A 27,764-nucleotide genomic window follows, 5' to 3' on the forward strand; every position below is an offset into this window, starting at 1 on the left:
CAGAGGGCGACATTGAGCCACTTTACAGGTTAACTGACTCCCCTGCAATGCAACGTGGCTCTGTAGTCCTGGAAATGATGAAAGCAAACTCCACGAAAGATTTTCAGTTTTTTTAATAAAAGATTTCTCTTTTTGTGTTGTTTTTACACATTTTAAGGCATCATGCACGAAAAATAAGCCATACTAAAAGGCATTATGCGTACCCTCTACCAAAAATTATAAGTTCTAACATTTGAAGATTTGCTGTTAAAAATAAGTTTGTACAAATATGGCATGTAAGCTGGCATGTCAGTGAATCTCAAAGCAGGACATTACCTGCTTTCACTGCTTTTGTAAACATGGCTTTGAGCAAAGTAGGGCTGAGGAAAAGACAAGAGAAAGGGAAAGCATGCTTCAACGTGGGGCTAAATTTCCCTGAAAAGCATGCAATGCATCTTAAATCATATTTACAATGCATCATTTTTACGCTCAACAGAGTTGGGTTTTTTTAATTGTATCAATTTAAGTTAAGACATTAAAAAGTTTGTCGACAATAACAGACAGACTGACAGACAGAAAGACGGTATGTGTCCATAATATTCCCCAACCCCAACACAGATGTAGCTCAGATTGGTCATCGAACAAAACACTACAAGATTTTTTTTTATTACATCAAGCATTGTAGTTGTACCTCCAGACAAATACTGTCATCTAGAGGGTAATACAACCTCAAAAAAACTCATTTGAGTTTTCTTGTATTCATTTTATAAATGTGTGTGAAACAGCCCAACTGGGGCTAAAAATGAGGTTGAAAAAAAATCTTGTAGTGTCCACCATGGCAGACATCCGGAAGGTGCCAGTAGCTTTGGCACAGTTGTGTCCAGTTGTGCTCTTCTATGGTGATCCGTGTGCGTTATACTATATTGAAGACCATGGATAGATACTGTTCATATGAAACCTGGATCCAGCCATCCTGGTCTGTGTCGTACCGCCTGAACACGTCGGTCAACCTCTGTGGAAAGGAGGGGAACATACAATTTTATTTATACAGATGAGGCGTCATATTAAACATCATGGTTTCAACGCTTTTCAACTTCATCATATCACATGTCATGCATTTACTACCATAGTTAACAGACATTCAACACTGAGTCACTCATTCAAATCTAGGTCTGAAAAAAGTGCCGATCAAAGTGAACGGCTGACACCTCTAGAGCTATTGTGATACCTTGAGCGAGGCATTTCAAAAGCTACTGTTATATTATTATCCTAGCGTACCTGAAGGAGCTGCTTCAGCAAGGTTATAGTTACACTTGCCAGCTTCCACTACAACTGTATGTGTGTGTGTGTGTGTGTGTGTGTGTGTGTGTGTGAAATTACTGAACTGGAACATACAGGCTCAAGTGGCACTTCCACGGGGGATTAATAATCTAAAAGGGAAGACTGTAAAGCGTTTCTTAAATATGTATTATTCAAATTAAAACTCCCCTTTGAATCTTGTGAATACAAGAGTAGCCTTGTTGTGATTCAAGTGCTAAACCAAAGGACCTCCTATACTCCTATACTATATGCAGTTTATTTTGATTTAGTGTGAATCTGTTACCTGTAGAACAATACAGCACTGGATGAAGTCATCGAAGGCAACCTGTCCCTTCCTCTGGCGGTCGAACTTCTCTATCAGCGTGTTGTAGAACTGATCCGAGAGACGATATCCTGCACACAACAGCAAATATTAGACATTAACACTGGAGATATATTTAGCTCCTCAGTAGTGAGAAGGGACAACTCTCAAGTACAAAAAAAAAAGCCTGGCCATGATGACTTTTAAGTGAAGGATTACATTTTGAAATTGGTTGCAGACTGGCTGCGGCAGATGAACAAGTTGTGACGGTAGTTGAGACAAGTGTTCTTCACAGTCCTGCCACCACCAGTATGATACAGACTTCTCACTGAGCCGTTACCCCAGCTCTAACTGAAATACGTTGTCAGCAACAATTTCAACAACATATTGATTACGGCTGTCCTGGCATTTACTGAACTCAAACAAAAGCCTGTCGGGATTCTGCTGTAAACGCTTTAAGACAACAAAAACACTCGACACAGAATCTCAAAGACAAACAGAAATCATGCACAGAGTCTAACACACACATTAACAAGTCTTACATAGACTCAACAGTTTGGGAATTGTTTTGAATTTTAGACACAAACCTGCAGCTTTTCATTTTTCATTTGCAGTTTCTGTAATTAGTAGAGCCCAAATCCAAAACCCTTGTTCAGGCAAAGCTAACATGAGGTTATAGCAGTCTTCAAATTTTAATTTCAATAATTTATAGCCATTTTATTGCTAATTTGTGCACTGTCTCATCTGTACATTCTGGTTCATCACAATGAAAATAATACAACAACGGTAAACAAAACCTTTCTGTGGAATAATGTTGCTTTGTCTGAAACAATGTTTTTTTTCCCCCCGCTATATAACGGTTTTCGGATTGGTCTTCTATTATTTGCACTGTATAAATGGCAAGCTGGAGCTGCATGTCCAATCTAAAGGTTCGCATGGATGATTGTGATGAAGTGTTTACTGCATGAGCGGTGAGTATAAATTAAGGATAGAATGCCATGCCAGAAACTGTTCCTTTAACAATTTCCAAGGATGAAGCATGGTGGTCTATCCAAAGATACTGCTGACAAGACAGAATCTGACCTTTTGTCCCGGCAGAAAAGGACATTCCTAGAGACAGCTACGGAGCCCTCCACCACATTCATCAACCTGAAATGCACAAGCATACTTGCTGCTCACCGAATCCAGTCAGCGCCTGTCTGAGCTCGTTCTTATCGATGAAGCCGGAGTTGTCCCTGTCGTAGGTCCTGAAGATGTTCTGCCAGTCTGTGATGTACTTCCACACGCCGGCGAACTCATTGAAGTTCACCCCGCCTTTATTTTCCCTGTCGAACATGGCTGAAGGAGAGGGGGAGGAGGTTGAGAGTGAGGTATATTGTATATAAGATTCACTCATTTATACACACAACTCTACACATGTTGGACATGTTCGACGCAGTGACATGAACGCAAAAGTGGCCCCACATATAGTATTAAAGGGCTGTCTCATGCTTGACTAACTCCTACCTCATAAGACTGCCTTATAACAGTCAAAGAAAACTGCTTGATTCCCACCACCACTACTCCACTCCTCACCCCTGTGCGGTTCAATCCAATTACCTCCCAACAAAGGGAGTGTTATCACAGGATATGCTTCTTGCTGGGGGACTATTAAACAATGGATTTACTGAGCACGGTACAGTGGAAGGGGAGGCGATGGAATTATAGGGATTTACTCTGCAAGTCACACAACAAAAAGGACCCAAAGTACATATGAGACCCGGGGAAAGATATTTCTAACATATGTTTGTCTAAACTGGAAGCAATAGCATGAACTGTGCCAGGAGTTTCAAGTTAAAAACATTGAATCAGCCACATTGTTTCACATTTCAAAAAGTACAAAAATATATTTAGCTTTATTAGTGCTGAGGTACAGTCTGGCCAACAATAGCACAGTTAAAAAGCTGCCTTTAACTACACTACAGAGTTCAAAGTTTAAACCTCAGCTGCATATTACAACTGTCTTAAGAGTGTAAACAGATCGATATTTGGAGTCTGAGGAAATCGGCAGCTAACTTTCCCCATTTCCTCCAGATGCTCTCTCCTCCTCCTTTTATTGACGGCCGCAGGTTTCCACTAGAGCAGCAGTTACTGAAGCCAAAGATACGTTTGTTTCTGCCCTCAGATCAGATCAAAAACGTAATGAATTTATCCGGTTGTCATGGAGAGGAGGTGAATAAACAACTTGCATAGTCTGGGAACAACAGGCAGTTAGTGTAAATGAGGCATGTCGGTGTCAGCAGCTACTTACATATGATGGAGCGCACCGTCACTGGGTTGAAAGGAGTCCATGTGCCTGTGAGACAGAAGAACACCAGTTACAAACATACCAGCCCAGAGAGACTGCTAACAAAACTAAAAACATTTATAATAACTTTCCTTTTATAGCAGTTGAAGAAAGACTCAGTAGCGATTTGTAAGATTGCCGAGTTGAGAGCAGGCAAATATTTTTTATGACCATTATCTTGAGATCTTTAATATGTCATCTCAAAAAAATACATACATTGTTATAACATTTCTCAAGGTAAATATGTTTTGGTGTCCATATTCATTTTGTAAGACCACTACTGTATCACCAGATACCAACTTAAGGATCTTGTTTTCTCAGGATATACAATCTTTCACTGGTGGATTAATCACTTCATTATCTTGGGATAACAAAGGAGGGCAATGCTGATCTTAATCTCAAGATAAATTATATTATTATTATTAATGTTATGTGTGGGATCATTTATGTTATTCTCTTCACATCGTCATGGCTTACTGGAACACTTGGATAGAACAGAGCCATCTGTAATGTTGTTAGTAACACCTGTGCTTTTTCTTACGATGACAAGTCAAAATGTCTGCTGTGAAAAAAGGCCTATCCTGAGGAAAGGAGACATTCAAGTGTGATCAGGAAAGAGCGATACTTTGGTCTTCAGCTTAGTGCTAGAAACAGAAAATAAAGTCTCATCTGACGACCTTTAGATTACGTGAACAGGAACATTTAGTGGTTTAATAGAATTTCTGATGTCCTAAATTGAAAATATAAGATCTATCTTCCATCTATAGTCTGCTGTAATATTTTACTTCCAACTTCCTCCTGTTGTGTTGGTTGACATTTTGTTAGTGAAGTAGTAACGAGCTGTGTGTAGACAAATGACAGACAGGGGTCATGTTCAGTTCCCACAGGAGCCACCCACACTAATAATGCACTCACAAGAGGAGGAGGATAAAAGCATTCACCAAACGGCAAAAGCTCACATTTAAGAAGGGAGTGGATGATTACATGAATGCATTATAGTACATCATCAACAGGAATAAAAGAAAGTTAAAGTTATTCAAAAGAAGCAGTTGAGTTTTGTGCCCTTGGTGATTTTCTTTCCATCTATAGGACAAACTCTTCAATCATATGAGAATATTGCTGTCATTTATATGGTCAGAGAGAGATTGATCGGGCTTTAGTTTAGCAGGGTGTTTATACTTTATAGCCTTCCACACACTCTCAACTCTCAAGACACTGATTTGTCGGGGCATCTAAATCCTTGCTGACTCACCATCTCACTTTATTACCGAGAAGCCGGACGGTTCAGGACCAAAAATAAAGGACAACGTGAGTGTGGGAGGATGCAGAGAACAGACAAGAGACATAAAAGAGAAGAATGACAAAAAAAGATTACGACAAGAGGAGCGATACGCAGATGAGCCAAGGCAACAGAGGAGAAGAGACAAGAGGAGATGGGACGGAGCACAAAACATTTGCGGTTCAGTTTTTTGTCGCTGCAACCTGAACTCTCCAGCCTACTTTTGCTGACCTAAGATTCCTCCCAGCAACTCTATCTGCAGACCCTAAAACAGCATCTGCAGAATTTTTACATCTCGTCGGCGTAGTGTGGAGCCCTTTTTCACGCTGTGCTGTTCCTCACTGCTTGTTTTTTTTTTTATTTCTCTCTACAGTTTAGCTATGCCAGCAGAAAGCAGGTTTGCGGTGTGAGCCACGAGAGCTTTAGACAGGAGCTCTTTGAAATACAGTACCTCATTTAAATAAAAAGGTTGCAAGAAAAACAGAACATAGAGATGTTGTTGTATTGTTGATTTATTTTCACCTAGATTTAACCTTTGAAAAGTCCGTAAAAGTGTCCAAATAAATGATAAAAGGGCAGGAATGACGTCAAGACCAAGAGAAAAATATATAGTCCAGATTTCACCTCAGTGTTCAAAAAAAGACACTCGGCATTTCCTTCCTCTTCCTCGGTTTGTTTTATTGATGGGGGAGGCTGCCTGGGACTGTGGGTAGAGCTGTCCTGGGACCAGGCCTGAGGCTCTTACTGGAGCTGGAGTTTTGGCCAGAATCTATAATCTTACGCTATCTATTGGAGTGCTAATCTAAAGCAACAAACATAAAGTAACATAAGCCCGCTGATGTGAGACCAATTAGTAGAACCAAGTCAGAGTAAAAGCTGTGTTTGTTTGCTGCAGTGCAGTCCAATGAAAACCTCACGTCTCCCACAAGCTGATTTTTGATTAACAGTATTTTAGAAAGCACAGTACAGTAGCTCTGGAGTGTGTTTCACTAACTGTGATGGATTGGCATCAAATTTGGTACACACATTCATGTGTACTGCAATTGTTACTTGTTACTTAGTTAGCGACATATGTGCAATAAGCTAAAATCAGCCAATATATAGGTCTGGCTGATTTATCAGTCTGGATCTTGGCTCAATTTCCATAACATGCTACTGTAATGAGATCTGACCACGACCATCTGAGCACAAAAATCAGTAAAAGTCAAATGTAACCATGGCTATTATCTTTAAGATCATGGAACTTGCTTTCCTCATAAATTACAATAGGAACATGATATTCTGTCTCAATCTCAAAATGTTACATTTCAAGATAAATCTACAAGATGACCAGCCGTCAGACAGACGGAGACTCAGACACATCAGAGATCCTGTTGTAACACCTGCATAAATGTTCCTCCAGCATTAAAGCCATCAGAAAAATGAGAGGCAGAGAAAAGTAGAACAAGCTGTGACACACACAAACACACACACACACACACACACACTTTTCACACCAGTAGCTAGCTGTGAGGTCACCAGTGTATGCCAGACAGACTGCGGCTGCCCAGTGTGAGGTGGTCAGTATGGTTGAGATGTTTGCGTGCGTCCACGTGTGCGTCTGATGGCCAACCGGAACAATAAACCCTCTGTCCGGTCCACACACTGGGCTCTCTCACTGGTGAGCCCAACTGGCAGTGGTGTTGCGGAGAGAGAGAGAGGTGGGGAGGAGGAGGAGGGGAGAGAGGGACCATAGGAGGTGAGGAGAGAGGCAGGCTGGTGGAAAAACAGAGTGAACTGACCGCAGTGTGTACACATGCGTAAAACGGCTGTGCTGGAGCTCAGTGAGACACTTGTACATACATGCAAGCAAACATGGAGTTTTACACACACACACACACACCCCAAATTTCCAGCTCATACACCTTACAAAGTAATTTCACACACTTGAACCAAAACACACACAAGGTAAACTCTGCTTGCTGATGGTAATGGTTTGACTTTGAGAAGTAAAAAGAGAAACAACTACTGAATTAATTTTCTCTTGGATTTGCTGAAACTTTGCATTTCCAGTTCTGAACTTCATATTTCTAACAGCTGAGATTGTGTAGCATGTACATACAATATTTAAAAACACCAGGACTCAATGTGTCATAAAACTAATAGTCAGTAGCCAATGAGTCAGCCAGCAAGTCATTCTGAGTTTCTGTTTGTTATTGTGGTTTATGCCAGACAATAGTCATGATGTGTGAGACACAGACCAGCCGGCTAGGCTCAAGGAATCTAGTCACTCATAAACAGCACTGCTACCTCAGACCATTAGCTAGTCAGTGAGTGCATGAAGCATCTCGTCCACTGTTCAGCTACAAAAGAAATGGCTAGGCAGGATTAAAGATTGATAACAGGGATCATCAAAGCTCACCATCTAACTCAACTCCGGTCTATCAGAGTTTTACATCTACAAAATGTGTAGAGTGTAAAGGTAAGAGTTGTTGAACGAGCTCCTTGAGTCCTGCCATTCAGCCAACTCTGCAATCTGCACAGCGAGCCCGTGCTCTCTCAGTCACATCAGCAATTTTAGTGGCTATTACTGCTCCTACACACTTAAATAAATAACTCAAGGAGCAGTATAAATCTGTGTGCGCGGGAGAGTGGGGGGAACGTGACGCCAAGTTGGTATGATGTCTACTCGCTGCTGAGCGAAGGGAGGCCAAAATTTTCCATATTTATAGCAAATGGCGCAGCTACAAGGCATACACACAACACAGACATGCACATACACTTCAGCGGCACAGAGCCATGCAGTGTCTCATCAGGGGTGATACATTCTCACACCCAGACCCAGGACTCATAGAGGGATGGAGAGAGGGAGAGCGAATAAAGAGAAAGAGTCGAAAAAAGTGGGACTAAGTAAGGGAGCATAGGAGAGAGAGAGAGGACAAACAGACAGAGGACACAGCAGGCGCTGAGTCGGTGCCATATCCTCCTGAGGAATGGAGAGATGAAATAAGAGAGGAGCGGGAGGAGAGAGAAGATAAAAGAGGAGAAAAGAGGAGCGGGAGGAGAGAAGAGGAGATAAAAGAGGTGAGGAGAGATGCTGCAAAACATCTTGAAAAGTCAGTCTCATGTCGTCATGTAATGGTGTTAGTTTGTCATTAACTCAAGCAAAAGAAGTAACTGCCAGTAGGAAGAGACCATGTCACGCTTATAATGCAGTTTGTAACACTAGAAAAAGTGACATCATCTTCACAGTGAGCACAGAGCCTCACAAGCATCAAAACACTTGATAAAAGAGAATCTACATTAGAAACAATTGAAGATATCCCACCATGTTGGCAAATTCTTTCACACACAAAAAAAGGATACTCAGCAAAAGATTAGAGGACCTGTTAAAATGGACATCTCCACAAAGATAGAACAGAAACACAGAAAGGGAGGCTGGCAGATTTCAGAAATGCACAGAGGCGGGTATTGAAGGCAGAGTACTGAAAGGAGAGATGAGGAGAGAGAGTATGTGGTGCAGAAACAGCAGAGGATGGAGGAGTGTAAACAGCAACAGCAAAGCCCCAACATCCCCTGCCTCACTCCCCAGCCTCCAGGGCCTCGATACTCTGTGCACCCTGCTCCCCCGAGGGAGGAGGAGAGAAAAGGGGAGAGAGGAAGAGAGGAGAAAAGAATAGGTAGATGACAAAGAGAGAGGTCCAGAGGGACAACATAGCAGACAAAGCTTGGTTGATGGTCAGTAGGGCCACGACAGGCCGGGCTGGTGGCTCTCGTGAGCAGACTGCAGCACCGGATGCAGTGCAGTGTGTGTTCAGCTTCACTGGCTCTGTCTCATGTCACAGCGGGCCTAATGAACTGGCAGAGAGTGGACCGGGAAAACCTGCCGTTCACTACACGCACATACACAGCAAGGTGCATATGTACTCAGCACTGAAAAAAACTGCACACATGCTAAGTCTGTAAAAACAAAAAGGCTGCTTACTGACCCCCCCCTGGCATAAATGCAGACAAAATGAACAACACTCACACACGTAATGTAGATAAACATTCAGTGTGTTTCATGCATGCATGCATGCATGCATGCATGAAACACACTGGCACACTCATCAGTATGCTGAGCCAGAGCCACTGCGCAGCCTGATAACAGCTTCTTTCACTGCTGCTGCTGCTGCTGGCTTCAACACTTGTTTTTTTTTCCTCGTCTGAAGTGCCCAGAAAAAGGGGCTTTCTGAGGAGAGTAATCTGTTCAAAAGTCTTTGAAAAGCTGCCCGAGCGATTCAGCCACGAACTTGATGGGGAACACATTATATTTTAATGAGAAGACAAACATCAACATGTGCTGTAGTTTCTGGGCGCTTCGAAATATACGTCTCATTAATCACTACCGTATTTCAACCCCCGCTGTCTCACGGTGAGCAAGGTGAGGAGGCGATGCTGGCGCAGTGTTGTGTGGGCATGAAAACAGATATTTCACCAGCCTATTACTCCTCTCAGCCCAAGCAAGAAGTGTATAAGTGACTTCACTTGCCGGGATTCCAGCAGACAAGATTATCTGTATCATTTATTCAACACTGAGCCGCGGACTGCCTTACAGAATCACAAGTGTACTTTTTTTTGTTTGTTTGTTTGTTTGTTTAGAAGGCCCCCGGTGGGGACTGAACCCATAATCCTGTTTGAATCCTCCTCCTACTCCTGAGCTACACAGGACCGAGAGCCGCTACACTTCCATCACTAGCAGCTGTAATTCTCATGTTCTCTCCCTGCGTCCTTTTCATGCTGATTTTTGAGTTATTTCCTCTCAGTCTTCAATCGTTGTCAGATGAAATCCCATTCTGCAGCACAGAAAAACACTCCTTGCTGAATTACAACAGTGCTATGCCCCGCCCCCTGAGTTACTGTTGCTATGCCTGTCAAGCTTTACATTCTCACACAGTTTACAATGACAACGGGTCCTTGATTTCAGACACTGGTCTAAAGTAGAGATGTCCTGAGCAAATCCTAAGAATGAGTGAAGGACTCAGACTCGGATCATGGCCAAAAAAACTTGATCGGCACATCTCTAGTGATTACAGAAAATATAAGATCAGACCGACAGTTTATACATATTCAGACAATTTCAACATATCCCTGTTTTAGATGTTTAGCTTGCACACTTGGGACAAGCAAGTTAGAGGTTAGAATGATGCTTTACTTTTTCTATTTTCAAACAGTATGTTTGACTTTTAACATTACCAGTGAAAAGGCTTTCAGGACGAGGACTAACCTGTGTGTTCAGCGAACAAAATGCCATCTCAGAATACGTGGCTTGGAAGTAACACTGGATTACTACTATAGGTAGTAAGCTAGTGAGCAAGTAAACTACTGGAGATAGTAGGATAGTTAGGTAGACATGTTAATGATCACAGCTAACGCAAGCACACTGTTTAATCCATTCCTTTCACTTTTGCTCTTGTATTTTGTTCTGGAGCGTCGCTCTTCATTCATTCAATAAAACTACTACTGCGTGATACCACTTGCTGGATCTCTCTATTTTAATTTCCCTACTAACTGTTCTTGCCTTCCTCTCCCCTCACTTCCCGTCACAGCGCGACCCTCCAGAAGCAGGTCTGTGACGCTGTTTGGAGCTGGTGTGGACTGTGACACAAGTCCACACACCCACAGTTTCAACCACCAGCTGTTACAGTGTTGAGTCGGCTGTCATCACAGCTACACTGAGGCATACTGAAGCGTTCTCTTTGAAGCTACACTGGGAAACTTAACTAAACTTTTCACCTGCTTCTCTGTTGTCCTGGGACAAAAATAGAACTCCGTTCATTTCTATCCAGCTCACCTGCCACTCTGGGATAAAAATAAAATCACAATCCATTTTCCGCTTAGGCTTGGCAGTTGCTTAAATCAAAGAGTGTCAGAGAGCAATGGTGTGTGACAAGGAGGTGGGAGGGAGGGATTCAAAAAATAGGCAGTAATAAAAATGTGAAAAAGGTAGAGAGGAAAGGAGAATGAGAGAAGGAGAACAAATGGTCAGAAATAATTAGAAATAAGGAGAACGAAACAGAAAAGGGAGTGTCAGAACAGTCAGACACTGATACATACCATTCGATAAGGCCTGCTGAAGCTCTGAGTCTGATATCACTCCACTCCGGTCCTTGTCGACCCTGGGGAGGAAAACACAAGATTAGATACGGCCCGCATTAACCACTTCACACACCCACGCGATCCAGCACACAATAGGAGCGGGAGGCAACACTCGCCAGCTGAAACTTTATCCTCCTGAGCGCGTGTTAGTATTTCAACAGTCCACTGAGAATGAATGGAGAGCTGTGATCAGGAAGGCAGCTTGTACGCTGGTGTCTCCCCTGAGAGCCGCCAGACAAGCTCTGTAAGCGTGTGCGTGCGTGAGAATGTGTGTGCGTTGAACCTGAGACAGCAAAGTGAAACTGAATGTTGGCAACAGTACAAGTAATTCGGAGTGCCACCAGCATAGTGCCGGCTTGCAAGAATCTCAGACTGCAACATATTTTTAAAGTGATAAGTGAAACCAAAACTAAAAACAGCCTGTCGAGAAGTGCTCTCCAGAGGAAGCCGTAGCATCACGTAAAAGAGCTTACAGGGGTGTCTGGTGGTTAAGACCAAATATGACCATATATATGTCCATGGTCTTGGCTAAACACCCCCTGCCAATAAACCTGTGTGAATTAGTGTGATGAGATGTTTTTATTACTTTTTATAACCTCTGGGAGTCTTATTCTTGTGTTGGATCAGAGTCAAAGTAGAGGTTAGAAATACTTTCTGAACATGTCATCATCTCATGACCAACATCCAGCAGCTACAGGTCATGATGAAAAAACAACAAGCCCCTCAGACAAAAATATCTGAAAGCTGTAAGGGTATTCTTTTGATTGTTTGACCTCCCTAAATACAAGGCAGCTGGCAATGTAACTATTAAGATACAGTTACAAAACTCCACCGTAACTCTGCCAAGAGTCTTTCTCGGAGACGCAGAGACATAAAAACACCAACAGGCTGGACTGTGACACAAGTAACAGCCTCACAGTTTGAAATGCAGCTTAGTCAAACATCCAGTGACTCAGTTGTTCCTTAGCAACCTGCCTGACCCAACATGTCGACACAGAGCACACTCAACAACACAGTCTGAATACCAGCGGAGAAGAAGAGGGGAGGGAGGGGAGGAGACGGGGAAGCCCCCTACAGAAAAAAAACACAGGACCGGGCCCAGTGCTGACTTTGTGGGCTGGGCTTCCGCTCCCAGCTGTGACGCTTTATGTGCGGTCATCTCTCCGTGCCGGCAGCCTTCGTGGCTTTCTACACAGTGATCACCTATATGTCTATGTATGTTTTCCTCATTTACCTCCCCCCACCTAAATAAAGAAAAACAAACATAAAGAGACCTGCCTGGGCTCCTTGGGGGGGAGAAAATCAGCTCTCAGCATGCCTCCGTAAATGAGAGCTTTGTCACAGTGAAGGTGAGGAGTGGTTGGGTTGGTGCAGGCAGTGAGGGTACCCAGCCTTTACCAAACACCCACAGATTAACTCAAAGAAGTATGTGTGTACAGTATGAGCTCTCCCCCTTTCTCCCACCTCCCGTCTTCCTCTCATTAGCTCTCTCACTCAGTTACCGCGCCAGACTTACGCGTAAAGGGAGCTGAACAAGTGAAAACACCATTAAAACTCCCTCTTTGCCTGCAGACAGTCAAGCATCTGGCATTTCCATCTTCACGCTGTCAAACACGGACCTTGCATGTGAAACAGCAGGACGACATAAAACACCATGGCTGAGTCGGTTATTCTGCTCAGATTTTCCCGTGTTTCACTGTTTCCTATTGAGTAATCAGTTTGGAATATGGCTCGCGTAACAAAGGCCGCCCTACTTTCCACATAAACGGCCCAAAAGTAAGGCAACGTCACCGCGGCTGCCATGGCGGAAAAGAGGGACTTCTAAATTAAAGCTGCATTCACAAAAGCTTCTAAGGAAATCCTTGCGTCAGTTTCCACATTTTTTTTGTATCTTTGGTTTAAGATCAAATCTTGGGTCTGTTTCCGGTTAGAAAGTCCACATGTTTCAGTGATCACGTCAACTACATAAAAAGAATCGTGTGTAACAGTCTCACTCACTCCTGTTCATTTTTTCTAGATGAACCAAATTTCCTTTCTACAAGTTCTAATTTGTTCCTAACGAGTTTGAATATGTTGTCCTTCCAAAATGTTCACCCAGCTGTGACAGTGAACAAGCTGTTGCACTTGCATAGCAACAAATCTGTATTGTTGATCTAAATCCAACTCAAAGGCCGATGTTGTTCTTGACCTTTGAAGGGTTGGGTGCAAACATTTCTATCATGCCAACGTCATTCTTTAGAAAGCAGACAAAACAGGGGAGCATGACTTCCTCGTGATTCATTCAGTGTCAAAGCATGGAACTGAATATATCTAAAAAAAAAAAACGACACAATTCAGAGGCCAACTGGAGCACGACTGCAGTCTACCTACTTCACCATTCACTGTGCAAAACACCTTGAGAAGGAGTGACTCCATTTCCTCTCCTGACATGATTAAACAGGATAAAGAGTTACAAAGTGTGACTTAAGCTAAATGGATTACCAAAGACAGAGCAGCAGTGGGACAGTGAGTCATGGTGTGTAAGTCACAAAGACTGAGTGGCCTCCCGCGTCAACTATGCTCTATTGACTCCGATCACATGACTGAGGGAATTCCAGCACGGCTCGGCCAGATTTTCACCGGGAGGCGGCAGATGAGGCAGCACGATAATGCTCATGTTGAGAGACGACTGTGTGTATGTGTGTGTGTTCATGAAAGTCATATTCTCATATTCGTACGACCTAAAGTGATGATGACTCCACATGTACCCACAGTCATGATGGTCATGAGAAGTGGCCGTCTGCGTGACTGTGAATGAAAGATTAGGAATGTGTGAGAAAGATAAAGAGAAACAAAGAAAAAGATATGAGACAAAACGTGTACATCTGAGCTGATTTCTACAGGGTTTCCCGCTACACATAAATAATTTGTTAAGAGTGTTTCAAGCCTTGTAATGCGTGCAGCATCTCAATGTTGTGAGAAAGCAAAGCAGCAGGAAAAAAATCCTCTGCAGTATTACATAAGTCTATAGCTTACTACTACCAGGGGCCAAAGCATATCAACTATTTCCCCTCTGCCTACTACTGTGACCTTCTTAGCTGCTGACACACTTTTGACTCAGGCCATGGTGAAACTGATGACTATCAGTGGTTGAAAGCTGCAACTGATACTGTAACATCGCTCAGGAAAAAAAGAAATTCAGTTTATGGTTATGATGTTGGACAGAGCTTTCCAATGTATTCATGTCAGCCTCCCATAAATAGATGCACGCTGCGTCATATAGACTCTCAACTGTCAGAATTTTTTAGGAAGCCCCATCCTGAGAGGATGCTTCTACTGCTGGCTTGGAGCAGACACGGGCAGTAGAAACATGCTCTCATATCTGTGTTTTTAAATGAAAAAATCCTGAATTGAACTGACTCTCTTTTGCTGGGAGAGCCCAGAACAAAAGCCTTCAAGGACTCCTGGAGGTCCTTGGACCCCAGTTTGAAAACTCTCTTTGCTCTAGAAGACAGCTTACTGACTGAGCCAGCTGGTTGCCCATGACTTCCTTTCAAGACTATTCAACAGCAACAGTAAAGCTCTGTGACACTCCTATGGTATAGTAGTCTACTGTGTTGCAATGTGAGCAGCTGAGCGACGTGTAGTAGCTATTGGCTATATGTTGTACACTGTGCAGTAGTATTTCCAGGAAGCTCCACAACTGAGAGGCAACCTTAGAACTGACAAATCACTACTTTCACTGCGGAGCACTGCTCTAAGCCAGAAAATAGTTATAAAGACACAAGAGTAAAGACAGAAAAACGAGCTGTCAATGAAACCTTTCATGTCACCACCACCCAGCCCCACTCTCTTCCTCTTGGCGCCTCAAACGACAGCAGTCTTCACTGCGGAGCAGAGTGAGAGACAGGCAGACAGCAGCGAAACAAGCCGCCTTTCCCCACTCACCTCTGAAAGATATTCCACAGAAAGCCTTGGTCCGGAGGAGCGTTGATGTGCGGGGGGGCTTTGTACGGACTGTGGTACGCCATTTTAAAGGCAATGCTCTGTCAAAATGTGTGTAAGTAAGACCGACAGACTGCTTTTCCTCCTGCTGTAGTTTCTTCACTGAGCTGCTTCAGTCAGACTCCACCACCCAACGTTCACGTTACCGCCTGCCCTGTCGCGCAGAGAGGCGTGGCCAACCATTCACCACTACCCATAAGCGGGATGACGTCACATTTTCCTTTCAACTGCGTAAAAATAGAAACTGTAATATTTTGGCACCCAAAACTGATGTTAGAAACGAATATCTAACATTTCCTCATCCCCCAAAAGCAAGTGCATTTTAAAATAATTAACAAAATATGGCCATGAAATGAATTCCCTCACCAGAAGTTTAAAGACACAGTGAAAGGAAAAGTAATTTCTCTAGAGTTAATCCTGTGTTCCTGTGTTAATTGTTCAATTATCTTTTGTTACATGTTAAATATGTGTAAAAGTGTTTTGAGTGTTTTTATATCATAATTCCTCTCTTTTCTCTTCCTAAAATATATATTATAAATATTTACGATGACTGTTGTGTAAACTGTTGTGCATCATGGAAAACACCTTACTCACATCCTCCTGACGACTTCCCGGTCAAACAGAAGAGCACTTTCAATAACAGGCTGATCCAGCTCCGCTGACAATGACCGATACAGGAGGTCCTTCCTGGCAGCTGCAATGTCCCTGTACAGCCAGTCCCCTCTGTGTCAGGACAGGGGGCTCAGGAGGTGAAGCCTCATGCTTCCCCCTAAGGACAAAGACTAATACAAGCACTCTCAACCTGGACTCATACACCATCTGATTCATAACTGCACTACTTTTGATCATTATATTGTATGTTTTTCTGAAGTAACAAACTATAGCTGTGATGTGATGAATGTTGTGGATGTGTGACTGTAGTGGAGTAAAAAGTACAATGTAAGTATAAAGTAGCATAAAATTCCAAGTACCTCAAATTGTATTTGAGTAGACTACAGTAAATTTACTTTCCACCACTGCTAATTATCTACAGTAATGAGAGTAACTGATACTTCCACTCATGGACATAACTGTAGAAAAGTAGTAGTAGTAGTTGTAGTAGTAGTGTAGTGTACTTCTCCATAACTTCCTAAATCACTAATACCTAAAATATTTCTCATTTTCCTATTTTGCCTGAATGCATTCTGAGTGTTTACTTTCAATGTGATGAATCTGCAACCTGATTGGTCAAGTTGATTTGACACGGAAAACCGTGCAACTTGAGTACTTGCTAAGGTTTTAATATTTTACCACAGAAGATAATCATAAGTATTCACCCTATTCCTGAGACTATCTTCTATATATAGAAACTGCAAAAATGTTTTACTACCCAAATGTCCTCCACCGCCATACTGGATGTTTTTCCACGATTTGGTGAGTTTAAAAAAAAAAAAGCTAGCTAATTAGCTAGCAAGCCTGGTTTAGCTAACGGTAAAGTTACTAACTTACAGCAAGAAGTCTTTAGCTACATCAGATTAGCTTGTCTGCTAAATTTTATTTCTAAATTTTATAAATGCGTTTTGTTGTTCAGGTTAGCAGCCACCAGAGGTATCAGGGTCACTCGCAGAGAGCTTCTCAAAGTCAATGTCGGGCTAACATGGTAAGAATATCCACAGGCATATGACTGATGTTAGCTTATCGCTAGAAAGACTGATGCATTTGATTAAAGTAAGTCAGGACAGTTTTTAATTTTGTGTTATATGTTTATGATTTTTGTAGTAGTTTTTGTAACCATCAGCTGCCCACAGATTACTTTGTCAACCTCATATTACTTGGCAATATGGATGATTTTTAATTTAATCAGTGTGCTGGGATGCAGCTTTAGCAGCTTGCTCTCAAGCAATCTGTAGTCTAACTACTTCAGTGTGAAGGTATTCTCACCTGCTAGAGTTTGAAGCTAAAAGACAAGTTAAGTAGAAGAATAGTAGTAATTAGTAGTAAAATAGTACAATATTCTTTGAATTCAAACATTTTGTATATTATTTTTAGGGATCCAATGACTCTTTTAAGATGAAATGCAACAAACATTTTTATTATTAAGTTATTTTGTTAAATGTTTACAGCGGGGACATTTTGGACTATGTGACAGATATGGTTCCTCCACCGCAACCTAATCTACCAAGGCCTCGGTTCTCTCTCTACCTGTCGTCCCAGCTGCAGTATGGAGTGGTTGTTGTCTACCACAGGCAGTGTGGCTTCCTGCTCGGTAAGGGGAAAAGACAAAGCGGAACAAGCAGGGGTAGAAAGCACAGAAATAGAAAATTATGATCAGTCGTAACTCTCCTCCAAGCTACATTGTCTACACACAATATACTCTAACTTCCTGCTAGTCTATTCTTATAGCATATACCAGAAATCAGGGAGTAGAGAGAGTTAGTTGGATTAAAATAAGGGAATCATTCTCCTTATGCTGGTTACTTATAAGGGATGTGCAGAAAATGCAGTCAGTAAGCAGGATGATTTTCATTTTAACAAGAAAGAATATTTTCTGTTGGGCCTTTCCAAGGTAAGCTCAGGTGAACTGTGAAATGCTCTGTTCATTCAAGTTATGCAAAACACAGCAGACAAGTTGCCTAAACTAAAACAGTGCTATCGTCACACATTTGCACAATGATTGTTTCCCAAATCACCCTGGCAAGTCTGATTTAGAAGCCAATATAGAGCTGATGAATGCAATATCATCAAGCACAGCTCAACAGTCTCTATTCATCTGGTCTTAAATTACACCTTGACACTGATATTGCATCCGGCAGATTCACAATCATGCTGTTGTCATGGTTGATGAAAACAGTGAAGTGCAATGCAGGATGATAAGCAGGAGAAGAAGCCTAGAAAGCAACCACTGTCTGTTGTCTGCAGTGTCTCACGGTGGATTCAGCAATGGCATTTAATTTCATCAGTAGGTCATATGGTCACCTTCGTTATATTTGTCATGTCAGATATTTTACACCTCGACTTAAATGTAACATCTCTGCTTCTGCTTCTGCAGGAAATGACTGCACCACTAAGAGTTGTGTGTGAACATTTTTAACCCCTTTTCTGTTTTCCAGAGGAGGTTCAACAGACCATTGACCGCCTGCTGTGCTCTAAAAGATGCATACGTATTGACATGGCTGAGCCTGACAGGTCTGCACACACATACACACGCAACAATTAGATCATGCGCAGTGGAAGGAGTGTTTTGTATCCTGGGGCGCCTACGATTTTAAGCTGATCCGTACAGAGGTTGTACGTGTTTGGGGAAGTCTGAGCTCAAAAGCATCTTGTGGAATATTTATGAGGGAGATTGTTTTGGGGAATAAAGACTGTGAAAAGGAGAAGGTAGTGTTTTATTGAGTGAGTGATGGACAAATTGAGCTACTTTCATGTGAATGGCTTTATAAATGTTTAATAAGCTCTGTTATGGAACAGCAGTAATGTATGAGCTCTGCTTTCCACATTCTCTAAAGATGCTGTCCGTTAATCTTATTCCAATGATATTTTATTATTGTATGAATCCATGAAACCAACAGCACAGGTGTTTCATTACCTGTACAGCGCTGAACATGTGTGTGATGTTTTAATATTTTGAGTAGCAACATTGATGTGTCTTTCACTCTCTTTATCTGGCAGGCTGGCCTTGGATGTGCCTGACAGGCTGCACAGGATGGAGCAGACTGAGGGAGCTCAGGACCCCTTCTTCGGTCTCATGGAATCACACCAACTGCCCAGCCCTTATAAAATACACCAGGTACATTTATGATACATACACCATTACAGCCATATACTGTATGTGCTGGTGTGGCTCTGAAATATGCCAGACAATCTACACAATGTCTGTCTCTGTAGTGTAGCACAACAAAACTCAGCAAATATCTTAATAATTTACCTGTATACAGTCACCATCCCCAGGTAACCTGCACTTAATATCAAATATTCACTCTGTAAACATGAGCAGACCAGATAGATGTTGTGCAACATTTTCTGTCAGGAGCAGCAGTAGCCAGTCTTGTGTTAAATACAACTGTTATAATAATAGTTGTATTTACCTTGACATATAATAGTAGTAGTTTGAGGTAACCCATTGAACTATACATAACCTGACAAACATGACCCAAGATACTCAATATCAAGTATACAAGACATATAACCCATACCCATAATGTGATACATCTATAACTGTAGATGTCTCGGACAAACTGCAGTTTCCAGAGGAAATATTCTCATGTCTGAAGAACAGTTAATTAATGAGACAAGGCCTCTTATGTAAGACCCTTTGTGACTTTGGCTCTTCTCTTTCAGTAATACTTTAACTTTTGATGTCCAAAACAGCAGAACATTGATCAAAGAGTAAAATTGCTTAATAGTAAGTAGCTTCATCTGACCACACTCAGCACAAAAGCTCAGCTGCTACAAGTGACTGACTGTTTCTACTCAGTTTCTTCACAGTCCAAATATAGAGCTAACACACACACAGCTCATAAATGACAAATCTTTTTATGCTCACAGTCAAGTTACTGATAAACCGTCAGCTACTACAAATGAGTCAGTGTCTCATGGTCTTACATACACAAGTGGGGATCACTCCCATTCTAATATAGCATATGTGCAATACTCCTCCGTACGATCCGTTGGTATTCTCAGATAGATCAAATCACAGTAGATAACACTTACTGTGTGCTGTAAGTCTGGCAGACATGGCTGAACTTTGTCCTCCTTGTGATCTTTCCCTGTGGAAATACCATGTGTGACTTCAATCATGAACAGAGCAAAAGTATACGAAAGACTACATACATACTGTATCATGGGGACAATAATATGAAAATAATTTAAACTGGACTGTGGCTTTCAGAATACAAATTAGAATCTGCTGTATATTTACATTCTGTTTGTTGTATTTCAATATTTTACACATAAGGAAGTGCACCAGGTATCATTCAGGCCATGTCACATGTCCCATATGACCCATACATACCCATACAGTTCACCACAGAGGCAAAAGAAGAAATGAAAATAAATCTATTTTGGTATTCTGTCATGTTATATAATATTTGTAATGTGTATTTCTAGCCAATGTTGGAGCTTGAAGAGGCAGGTTCACAGCACTCCCTGGTGCCCAGTCCTCACACCACATTTGACAAAGAGGGTGAGACTGATATTCTAACATTTGAAAGACTGTGCCTGTGTTCCATTTCAGGGGCAGCTGCCTTTTAAGTCCAAATTTCAAGACCTAACATGTCATAATGGGTTAATAAGGTTGCCCCATTTCGAAGGCTCCAAGAAACTTTGGAGTACATGGTCCTTTTTTGTGTTTATGATCCCAAAACCCATTTCCCACTTGCAAAGACACGACAGTAAATCCTATTCTCCTCTAGGGAGGATGTGCAGCTTCAGCCTACTAGCCTACAGTCCTCTAAAAGCTACACCTTTATAGACCACATCCGTTGAAAGAGGCCTCACCTGAAATGGGACACAAGGACTTTTCTGCATGTTTCCAAATTGTTTTGTGAAACTTGTGATTATGCTCTTTAAATACAGATTATTCTGATTATGACTTGTAATAGTGGTTGTGGTAACATTTTGCATGTTTCCAGTCAAGATAATCTATCTTCAGAGGTTTTATAAATGGGTCAGTTCATTAGCTTGAATTCCATAATTGGATTTTCTTCTAAATTTAAACTTTTGGCACAGGAAGGTTGCTATTTCCACTCCTGTTAGGAAAATTGTGAATAAATGCTCTGTCATCAGCGAATTAATCTTATTTTATCTACACATATTGAATTAAAAACGCATCAGTCCCAGGCTAAGCCCAGGCCCAGATTTCATTGTCCTGGCTGTTTTCTCCCTAAAGCCATCACTCAAGTGCCACAAACATGGCTGAATCTCAGCTCGTCTCACATCCTTCTTGTGCTACAAACATGCTTGGCTCCTAATTCCTCCTGCCGTGTTAAACCAGGTTTCAGGTCACCTCCAGCTGCCATCACCCTGACAGAGAAGGAGCAGTTGCTCATCACCAGTGCTGAGGTAAACTATCTGTCACAGTCACAGGGACAGGAAACATCCCAGTCATCACTTGTAGGTACAGCAGGCGTCCTGGTGAATCATTGAGCCCACAACAGCTTTCGCTAAGGTCTCTGTCACAAGTCACTCTGTGGCATGCTATGTGATGAGGATTGAGGATGAGAGATTCTATATTGTGGGTTTTACTTTATGGGAAACATTTTTTTTACAAATGTTGAAAAATTCCATAACAACATGGTATGTATAATGCAGTGAAGTTAATGGTGTAGGGGAATGTGAACATAAAATATGGGATGCCTAACTGGCTGCCCGGAATTCACCTCTCAATGTCCACAGTGCTTAAAAGAAGGCAGAGCTATATTATCCTGTATCTCGACACACTATTCGCCTCCTCGTCGTGTCACTCAGGGGCTTATAATGCTCCTCCTAAAGCATCATCAGCTGAAGTCCATTTTGGCTTTATAAGATTTGACTTAATTACATCAGCCTGCACTCACAGTTTGTTTTCGGAGATATGTGGCTCACATTCCTGTTGTCCTCCGCCTCCGCTTGTGTGCCCCTTGGGTTTATTTTTGCTTTGCATGCAAAAATTTAGTCATTTCTTCGTTTATCCTTCAGTTTTTGTTATTGTTGTATTCTACTGCTGTTTCTTCTGTCGCTTACATCATTCATCATTGTGGACACTAAACAGACCAAAACCTCATTGCTTCTGTTTAATTTTGTCCTCCTCTGACGTTTGTCTCTTTCTAATTGTCATGCTGTCTGTATCAGCATTTTGAAGGAGATGACCTCCCTGAAGCCACAGCCAGAGAGATTGACTTGTTGATGGATCAACCAGACCAGTTCCGTAGAGGTGCGTGTATGATAAGCACTGCATATGTGTCTTTGTGTTTTAGTTGTTTAATCTGATGTCATACTGTGGGTTTGAACTAAATGTAAGGATTTGGGAAGTGTCTACTTTCTCAGTCCCACGGTGTGTTCCTCTTTTGTAATGTGTCTGCACGAGTCGGCCGGGTCAAATTCTTTGTGCCGCCGCTGTAATTGAAAAGAAAAAAAAAAGCAATTCTGACTATGTGAGTGCTTTTGCTGCCAGAAAGAAAAGGTTTGTTTTCAGGAGGCTGTTTCTTTTCAGGGGAGAATAGAGAGGGAACGTCTCTTTAAGTTCGGAAAAGCCTGCCTGGCTTTAACAAAAACTAAGAAGGAATACATGACGGCCTACTTTTCTTAGCAAAGACAGCAGAAGTACAACATGTCAGCAGCATGTGTTTAGTTTGGTAGAGTTTGTTTACAAACTCCTGCAGTAAAACAGCAGAAGAAAGGAAATTTAATAAGAGGTTTGGTGCATCAAGTAAAACCAGTTTCCTTAATAATGCAAGTCATTTGATCGTTTATAATGAGATAATTATGGGGAAAATGTGGTCACTTGAACACCTGTTTATTTGTGTCCATGTGTTGTGTCCCTTTGTTTATCTGTGCATTATGTACATGTGTGTTAAACAGAAGTGGAGGAGCAGCAGGCAGAGCTGAGGACCAGAGAGCTTGAAGGAGCCATGTCCTCTATTGACCAGTGAGTCTTGTAGAGAAACCTGTGTAGTAACTACACAGCTCAGAGAGCGCCTCCAGGGCAATGTCAGCATCATAGCGACACTACCAGTCTGCTTGTGTGTATGTGACAGCATGTTAACAGGCAAATATTTTGTCACGTCCTGTAGTTTCCAGAAAGACTTCAAACATATCGCAGTGACTTAATATTTTGTCATCAGTCAGTCTCTGTCAGTATATTTAGCTCAGACCTGTGGTGACAGATACATATATTTGGTGTACTGTAAGAAGGTGTGTGTGTTATTGTTCCCAGGCTGAAGGAGTCAGTGCTGGGAGCAGAGCGGGACAGTGTGTGGCTGCTCGACGAAGAGTCGGGTCAGCCTGTAGAGGTTCCTCTGACAGCTGTTGCCCTGGAGATGACCCCGCTGCAGGTTGCCATGCCAACTCCACCCTCTGGGGCATCTGGCAAAGAGGGAGACAGAGCAACAGAAAGTCCCTATGAAGAGGTAAGACATAGGTGATGTTAGTGAAAGAAAGAAAATAAGAAAAGAATTAGTGAAAGATTTACTGTGTGTAAACAAATACTTTTTCCCACTAATTGCTGTTCTTGCAACAAGTAATTAAGAGCATACATTCCACTACACATGTTTCAGAGACGCCCTGTGTCATACATTTTCTCTAACTAGTTCGTTCATTGTTCAGCTTTTAAAAACAAAAAATCCCAGTTCCTGTCATTTCTGACATGTAGGCAACACACAAATGACAGTGACATCAACTTTAATTTACATTCCACTAAGTGACTCATGATTGTGAGCTTGTTTTGTTTTGGAAACCAGTAATGGAAAGCACACGTGGGTGTGTCAATACATTCATAATGTCCAGTTTGTTGGCTGGAGTGTGATATCCTTTTATAGATCCAGTGCTGTAAACATTAAAGCTGTGTGTTTCTCACTCTGCCATCAGGTGGTAGCTCCTCCTCTTAGGAAGCCTGGTGGGGGTCGCAGGCGTCAACTGGTCTTTGCGGACCCTCAGGTCCAGATATCTAACAGAGCGTTGCAGGAACAGATCAGAAACCCGCTGGTCGAGACACTGGACCTGGTACAGAAACACTCTGAGATTGTTTCTCTCAGCCATTCAATTTATATGTTTAATGTTTTACTTATATCATTTATATTCATGTAAGTGGATCCACTGACTTGTTAAAATATCCCAGTCATTTAAAGTTTGGTGCCCTTAAAGGTTCATCTGCACCACATGTTCCAAAAGCTGTATACACTGTATGCACACTCATAACTACACACTCTTTCAGCTGTAACGCTGACCAGTTGAATTTTCAGTCTTTGCCATTCTGTAATGAAAGTCTTGCTAATCAAAGTGTCTATTCACAAGGGTGTCAGTTAATTAAACTCCAGCTCTCCAGTTCTCTTCCTGCTCTCTAAGCCCACTGGGATAGTGCTCATTGATTTTATTTCTTCTTTCTTTCCTTCATCCCTCCTTCCATTCTTATTTCTTTAATTTCCTTTGAGACACTATCATTGGCTTTTACCCCTTTTCTCTCTCTGAACTGTGTACTAAAAAAGCAAAAACCCTATTTGAAACTGTACCATCAAGCTAATATTTTGTTCTTCCTCTCAGTCCAAGGTGTTGCTGGACTTGCCCTCCTTGACTAAGCGTTCCACTCCTGCTCAGCTCTTCAACGCCCCCTGTGGATGTCAGTGCTACACTTCACTCCTGGCTGCAGAGAAAAAGCCCATAATACTGATTGTTCATTAACAATTATGTCTAAGCTTTCCTCTTAAAATAACAATATTCCAGACAGATGTAAGGATTATAAAATATTATCAAGACGAACACAAGAGGGAAAACAAAAAGAAACAGAAAACTCATCAACAAATGAATTATAAAAATACAGCAACTAACTAGATGAATAAAAACCATAACGGTGTTCAGTGTCGTAATCAAGGAAATCACACCTTCTGAATCACTGACAATAATAGCAAACCCCAAAACAACATCAGTAGCAATAATAATGGGAGGAATTTAAAAGTTGTGACGATAAAAAAACTTCCCTGAGCCTTGAAGTGTGATATTTTACAAGATATGTCTGGCAAGTGGTACAGTCTACAAACTTCTGGATAAAGAACCTAATAAATAAATGTCCTAAGAAAACAAATTCCATGTTTAAGCAAGGCAAATGAATCCCAATGACAGAAACTCAACCTGCAACCTCTTGGTCTTTTTAGAGTATAAGCCGTCATAAACTCTGAGCATGTTTTCTAATCAGCAACAACCTTGTAGAGCCTCTGAAACATTTTATTAGTATTGATCACTTTACAGCAGCCTGTGAGTTACACTAGCTCTCCACAAACTTAATATCAGCTCTGGTGAAGAAAATACAAAATACTGACCAAAACTTGCCCTGACCCCTCCACAGCCCTCCCCCATGCTGACCTCCAGTCACTATGGAAACAGTGTGCCTCCCTCACCGTCCTGCCTGGACATGGGGAAAAACATAGAGGGGCGGAGGAAGAAGAAGAAGAGTCAGAGCAGGACAGAGAAATACTGAGGACAGAGAGGAAGAGGAGGCACTCAAGCATGAGAGAGGTGGGTCTGTGTGAAGGTACATTTTGAAAGGAGTTTTTTTTTTCTCCTGGGACCATATAATGATCTAAAGTCATAAGTTTCACATCATGCTAAAATCTGAGAGGGTATTTGTGAAACTGTGGCTATAATAATAAAGGTTGTCCATTAGCCAGCTAGCCTGCAGCCGTAGCCTGCCAACCGTGTTCAGTTCAGTGGTGAGACAAATTAGATTACAAACCTTGTTTCTGTGTCATGAAACTCTCTCTCTCTCTCTCTCTCTCTCTCAGATATCCAGTGAGTCAGGACTGCAGCCCGCTGAGGGCTCATGTAAGAATTCTTCCTCTCCCTCTTTCAGACACATTATATACATTTTTCAGATCATGCTTTGGCAGCACAATAAGCACATCATTCACTTGAAGCTGCCAGCTACTCACTGTGTTTCTGTATGTTTGTGTGTGTAAACAGCTGTATTAGATGTGATCCTGGACATGTCCAAGGAGGACAAATCCGTAAGCGATGTGATCACTCCCGTCAGCAGATGGTGAGTCTCAGATGGATAGACAGACAGACAGCGAGCTGGATAAAGAAATAGATCACTGTGTGTGTGTGTGTGTGTGTGTGTGTGTGTGTAGGTCTCTGCAAGAAGAGGCCCAGCTACCAATGGAGCCTATAGCGGAGGAGAACATTGAGATGCCTGAGGCTCAGACTGAGGCAGAGAGTAGGGACATACTGAGGTACGTCATACAACACACACACACACACACACACTCAGGACAGAAGCAAGCTTACAAACACACACCAATGTTGACCATGATCTTTCTCCACGTCATTACAAGACTCCAACAAGCTCATGAAACAGCATTTTGCAGAAGCACACTATGTAAAGCGAACATGCTTGACGTGAGAACACTGCTGGTTATTGGCACTCTGGATATACACGTGAGGTTCCCTGTGGTGACACTGGATGCTAAAAGATAATACAATAATTGAAGAAAATGCTTGAAACCTTTCTTTGAGATTTTAGTCTATCCTGACTCCCGAGTTAGATTTTTTGGCTCCGTATTCATACTGCAAACCTCCTGTTTTGTGACATGGCACGTTACTCTGCTCTCTGAGTGTCTGTCTGTGGCTATGAAGGGTAAACCAGCTCACCAGACATTTGACGATGATATTCAACTTATTCTGATGTGTACTCCACCTCTACACCACTTGTAGAAAATAGAGATTCATTTGACAAGGTGACATTTTTCAATCCTTACATCATGTGTTCACTATGGCCATATTTGCTTCTTCTGCTGCTGCTGCATCTCCTTCATATGTTGACAAGTTGTAGTTTCAGTGATGCCCTTCTGCATAACACTGTTGTCCTGAGCTTCCATTTGCATATGTTGACCTTTTTGTTTGTTTGATCACAACATGTTCAGAGTCAGTTATATCTAATTTATACTATAAATCATTTAGGTGACCATTCACATTTTAATGTTTACTCAAACAGTGCCTTAGACCTTCAACCCCGTTCTAACCCTGTCTCATAAGATGCAGCCACAACATATGTATAAAGTTGTCACAGGTCACACCCTACAGTATGTTGTTTGACATCTGCTTTGAGATTCAAAATAGAACACAATCAGTAGGCCAGAGGGATACGCTGTCTACCAGGGTTTGACATTGAAACTATTGTATTGAAACTATCACAGACCTACTCACGCTGCTCGTCTTTTCCAGCTGGATCTTCCTCAACTTGCAGAGGCTTGGAGAAGTCACCTTCGACTCTCTGGTACCCCCAGAGGCCGACCGCACCACTGCGGCTCACACACTCTACAAACTGCTGGGTGAGGAAATCAGTGAAGATCTTCACAATGAACACATAATGTTCCTGTTCTTCACTGACTAACAGTGATGACCTGGAAATGGATTTCATTCATTTTCAAAATAAATCAAGACATTACAGGTTATTGAGGGTTTTTTTATACAGCACCTAGAGCTGCTTTATAATGTGAGACATTGGGATGTTTCTCTCCTTCAGAGCTGCTGTCTGCTGGCCAGGTGACTGTACGACAGACTGAACCCTTCAGTAACATCACCATCAACCCTGCAGCGCTCAAGATGACTGCCTGAACACACACAGTGCAGTTACTCACACTATAGTCCTCTAGAGGTACAGTTAATACTTTTATTGATGAATATAATGAATGACTTTGATGCTGTGACTCTTTGTAAGACACCATCATAATATCTTTCAAATGTTTTTATATGATTGTTAAATTACTCAGAAGAGTGAATTACTTTGCTTT

The 27,764-nt window shown here is 41.9% G+C and overlaps 2 protein-coding genes across 3 annotated transcripts; one reads left to right on the top strand and one right to left on the bottom strand.

Annotated features, from left to right (window-relative positions):
- Nucleotides 1-112: 112 nt before the first annotated feature.
- pdcd6 (programmed cell death 6) lies at nt 113-15,391 on the bottom strand. 2 transcript variants are annotated; one of them, XM_070928174.1, is made up of 6 exons: nt 15,250-15,391; nt 11,281-11,342; nt 3,891-3,935; nt 2,780-2,938; nt 1,583-1,692; nt 113-991 (listed from the first exon to the last, which is right to left on the bottom strand). In XM_070928174.1, exons 1-6 carry the CDS (start codon nt 15,330-15,332, stop codon nt 893-895), a joined length of 558 nt encoding a protein of 185 aa, XP_070784275.1. In that variant the 5' UTR covers nt 15,333-15,391; the 3' UTR covers nt 113-892. The 2 variants fall into 2 exon arrangements, with proteins under 2 accessions (XP_070784275.1, XP_070784276.1); XM_070928175.1 differs by lacking the exon at nt 3,891-3,935.
- Nucleotides 15,392-16,663: 1,272 nt separating this feature from the next.
- Nucleotides 16,664-27,588, top strand: rec8b (REC8 meiotic recombination protein b). Its single transcript, XM_070928481.1, has 18 exons — nt 16,664-16,719; nt 16,877-16,945; nt 17,409-17,551; nt 18,396-18,471; nt 18,958-19,075; nt 20,395-20,470; nt 21,281-21,348; nt 22,117-22,198; nt 22,846-22,912; nt 23,201-23,393; nt 23,851-23,985; nt 24,523-24,598; nt 25,322-25,491; nt 25,758-25,797; nt 25,936-26,011; nt 26,103-26,204; nt 27,196-27,302; nt 27,497-27,588. The coding sequence occupies exons 1-18, from the start codon at nt 16,664-16,666 to the stop codon at nt 27,586-27,588; spliced, it is 1,746 nt and encodes a 581-aa protein (XP_070784582.1).
- Nucleotides 27,589-27,764: the final 176 nt, after the last annotated feature.

The sequence above is a fragment of the Enoplosus armatus genome, chromosome 21 (assembly GCF_043641665.1).
Source record: "Enoplosus armatus isolate fEnoArm2 chromosome 21, fEnoArm2.hap1, whole genome shotgun sequence".
NCBI lineage: Eukaryota > Metazoa > Chordata > Actinopteri > Centrarchiformes > Enoplosidae > Enoplosus > Enoplosus armatus.

Coding starts and splice junctions, on each gene's coding strand:
- pdcd6 (XM_070928174.1), bottom strand. CDS start 15,332: ATGGCGTACCACAGTCCGTACAAAGCCCCCCCGCACATCAACGCTCCT. Junction 2,939..3,890: donor GACGGTGCGCTCCATCATAT/GTAAGTAGCTGC, acceptor CCTCTCCTTCAG/CCATGTTCGACAGGGAAAAT. Junction 992..1,582: donor AGTGCTGTATTGTTCTACAG/GTAACAGATTCA, acceptor TCCTTTCCACAG/AGGTTGACCGACGTGTTCAG.
- rec8b (XM_070928481.1), top strand. CDS start 16,664: ATGTTTTACTACCCAAATGTCCTCCACCGCCATACTGGATGTTTTTCC. Junction 25,798..25,935: donor GCAGCCCGCTGAGGGCTCAT/GTAAGAATTCTT, acceptor GTGTGTAAACAG/CTGTATTAGATGTGATCCTG. Junction 26,012..26,102: donor ATCACTCCCGTCAGCAGATG/GTGAGTCTCAGA, acceptor GTGTGTGTGTAG/GTCTCTGCAAGAAGAGGCCC.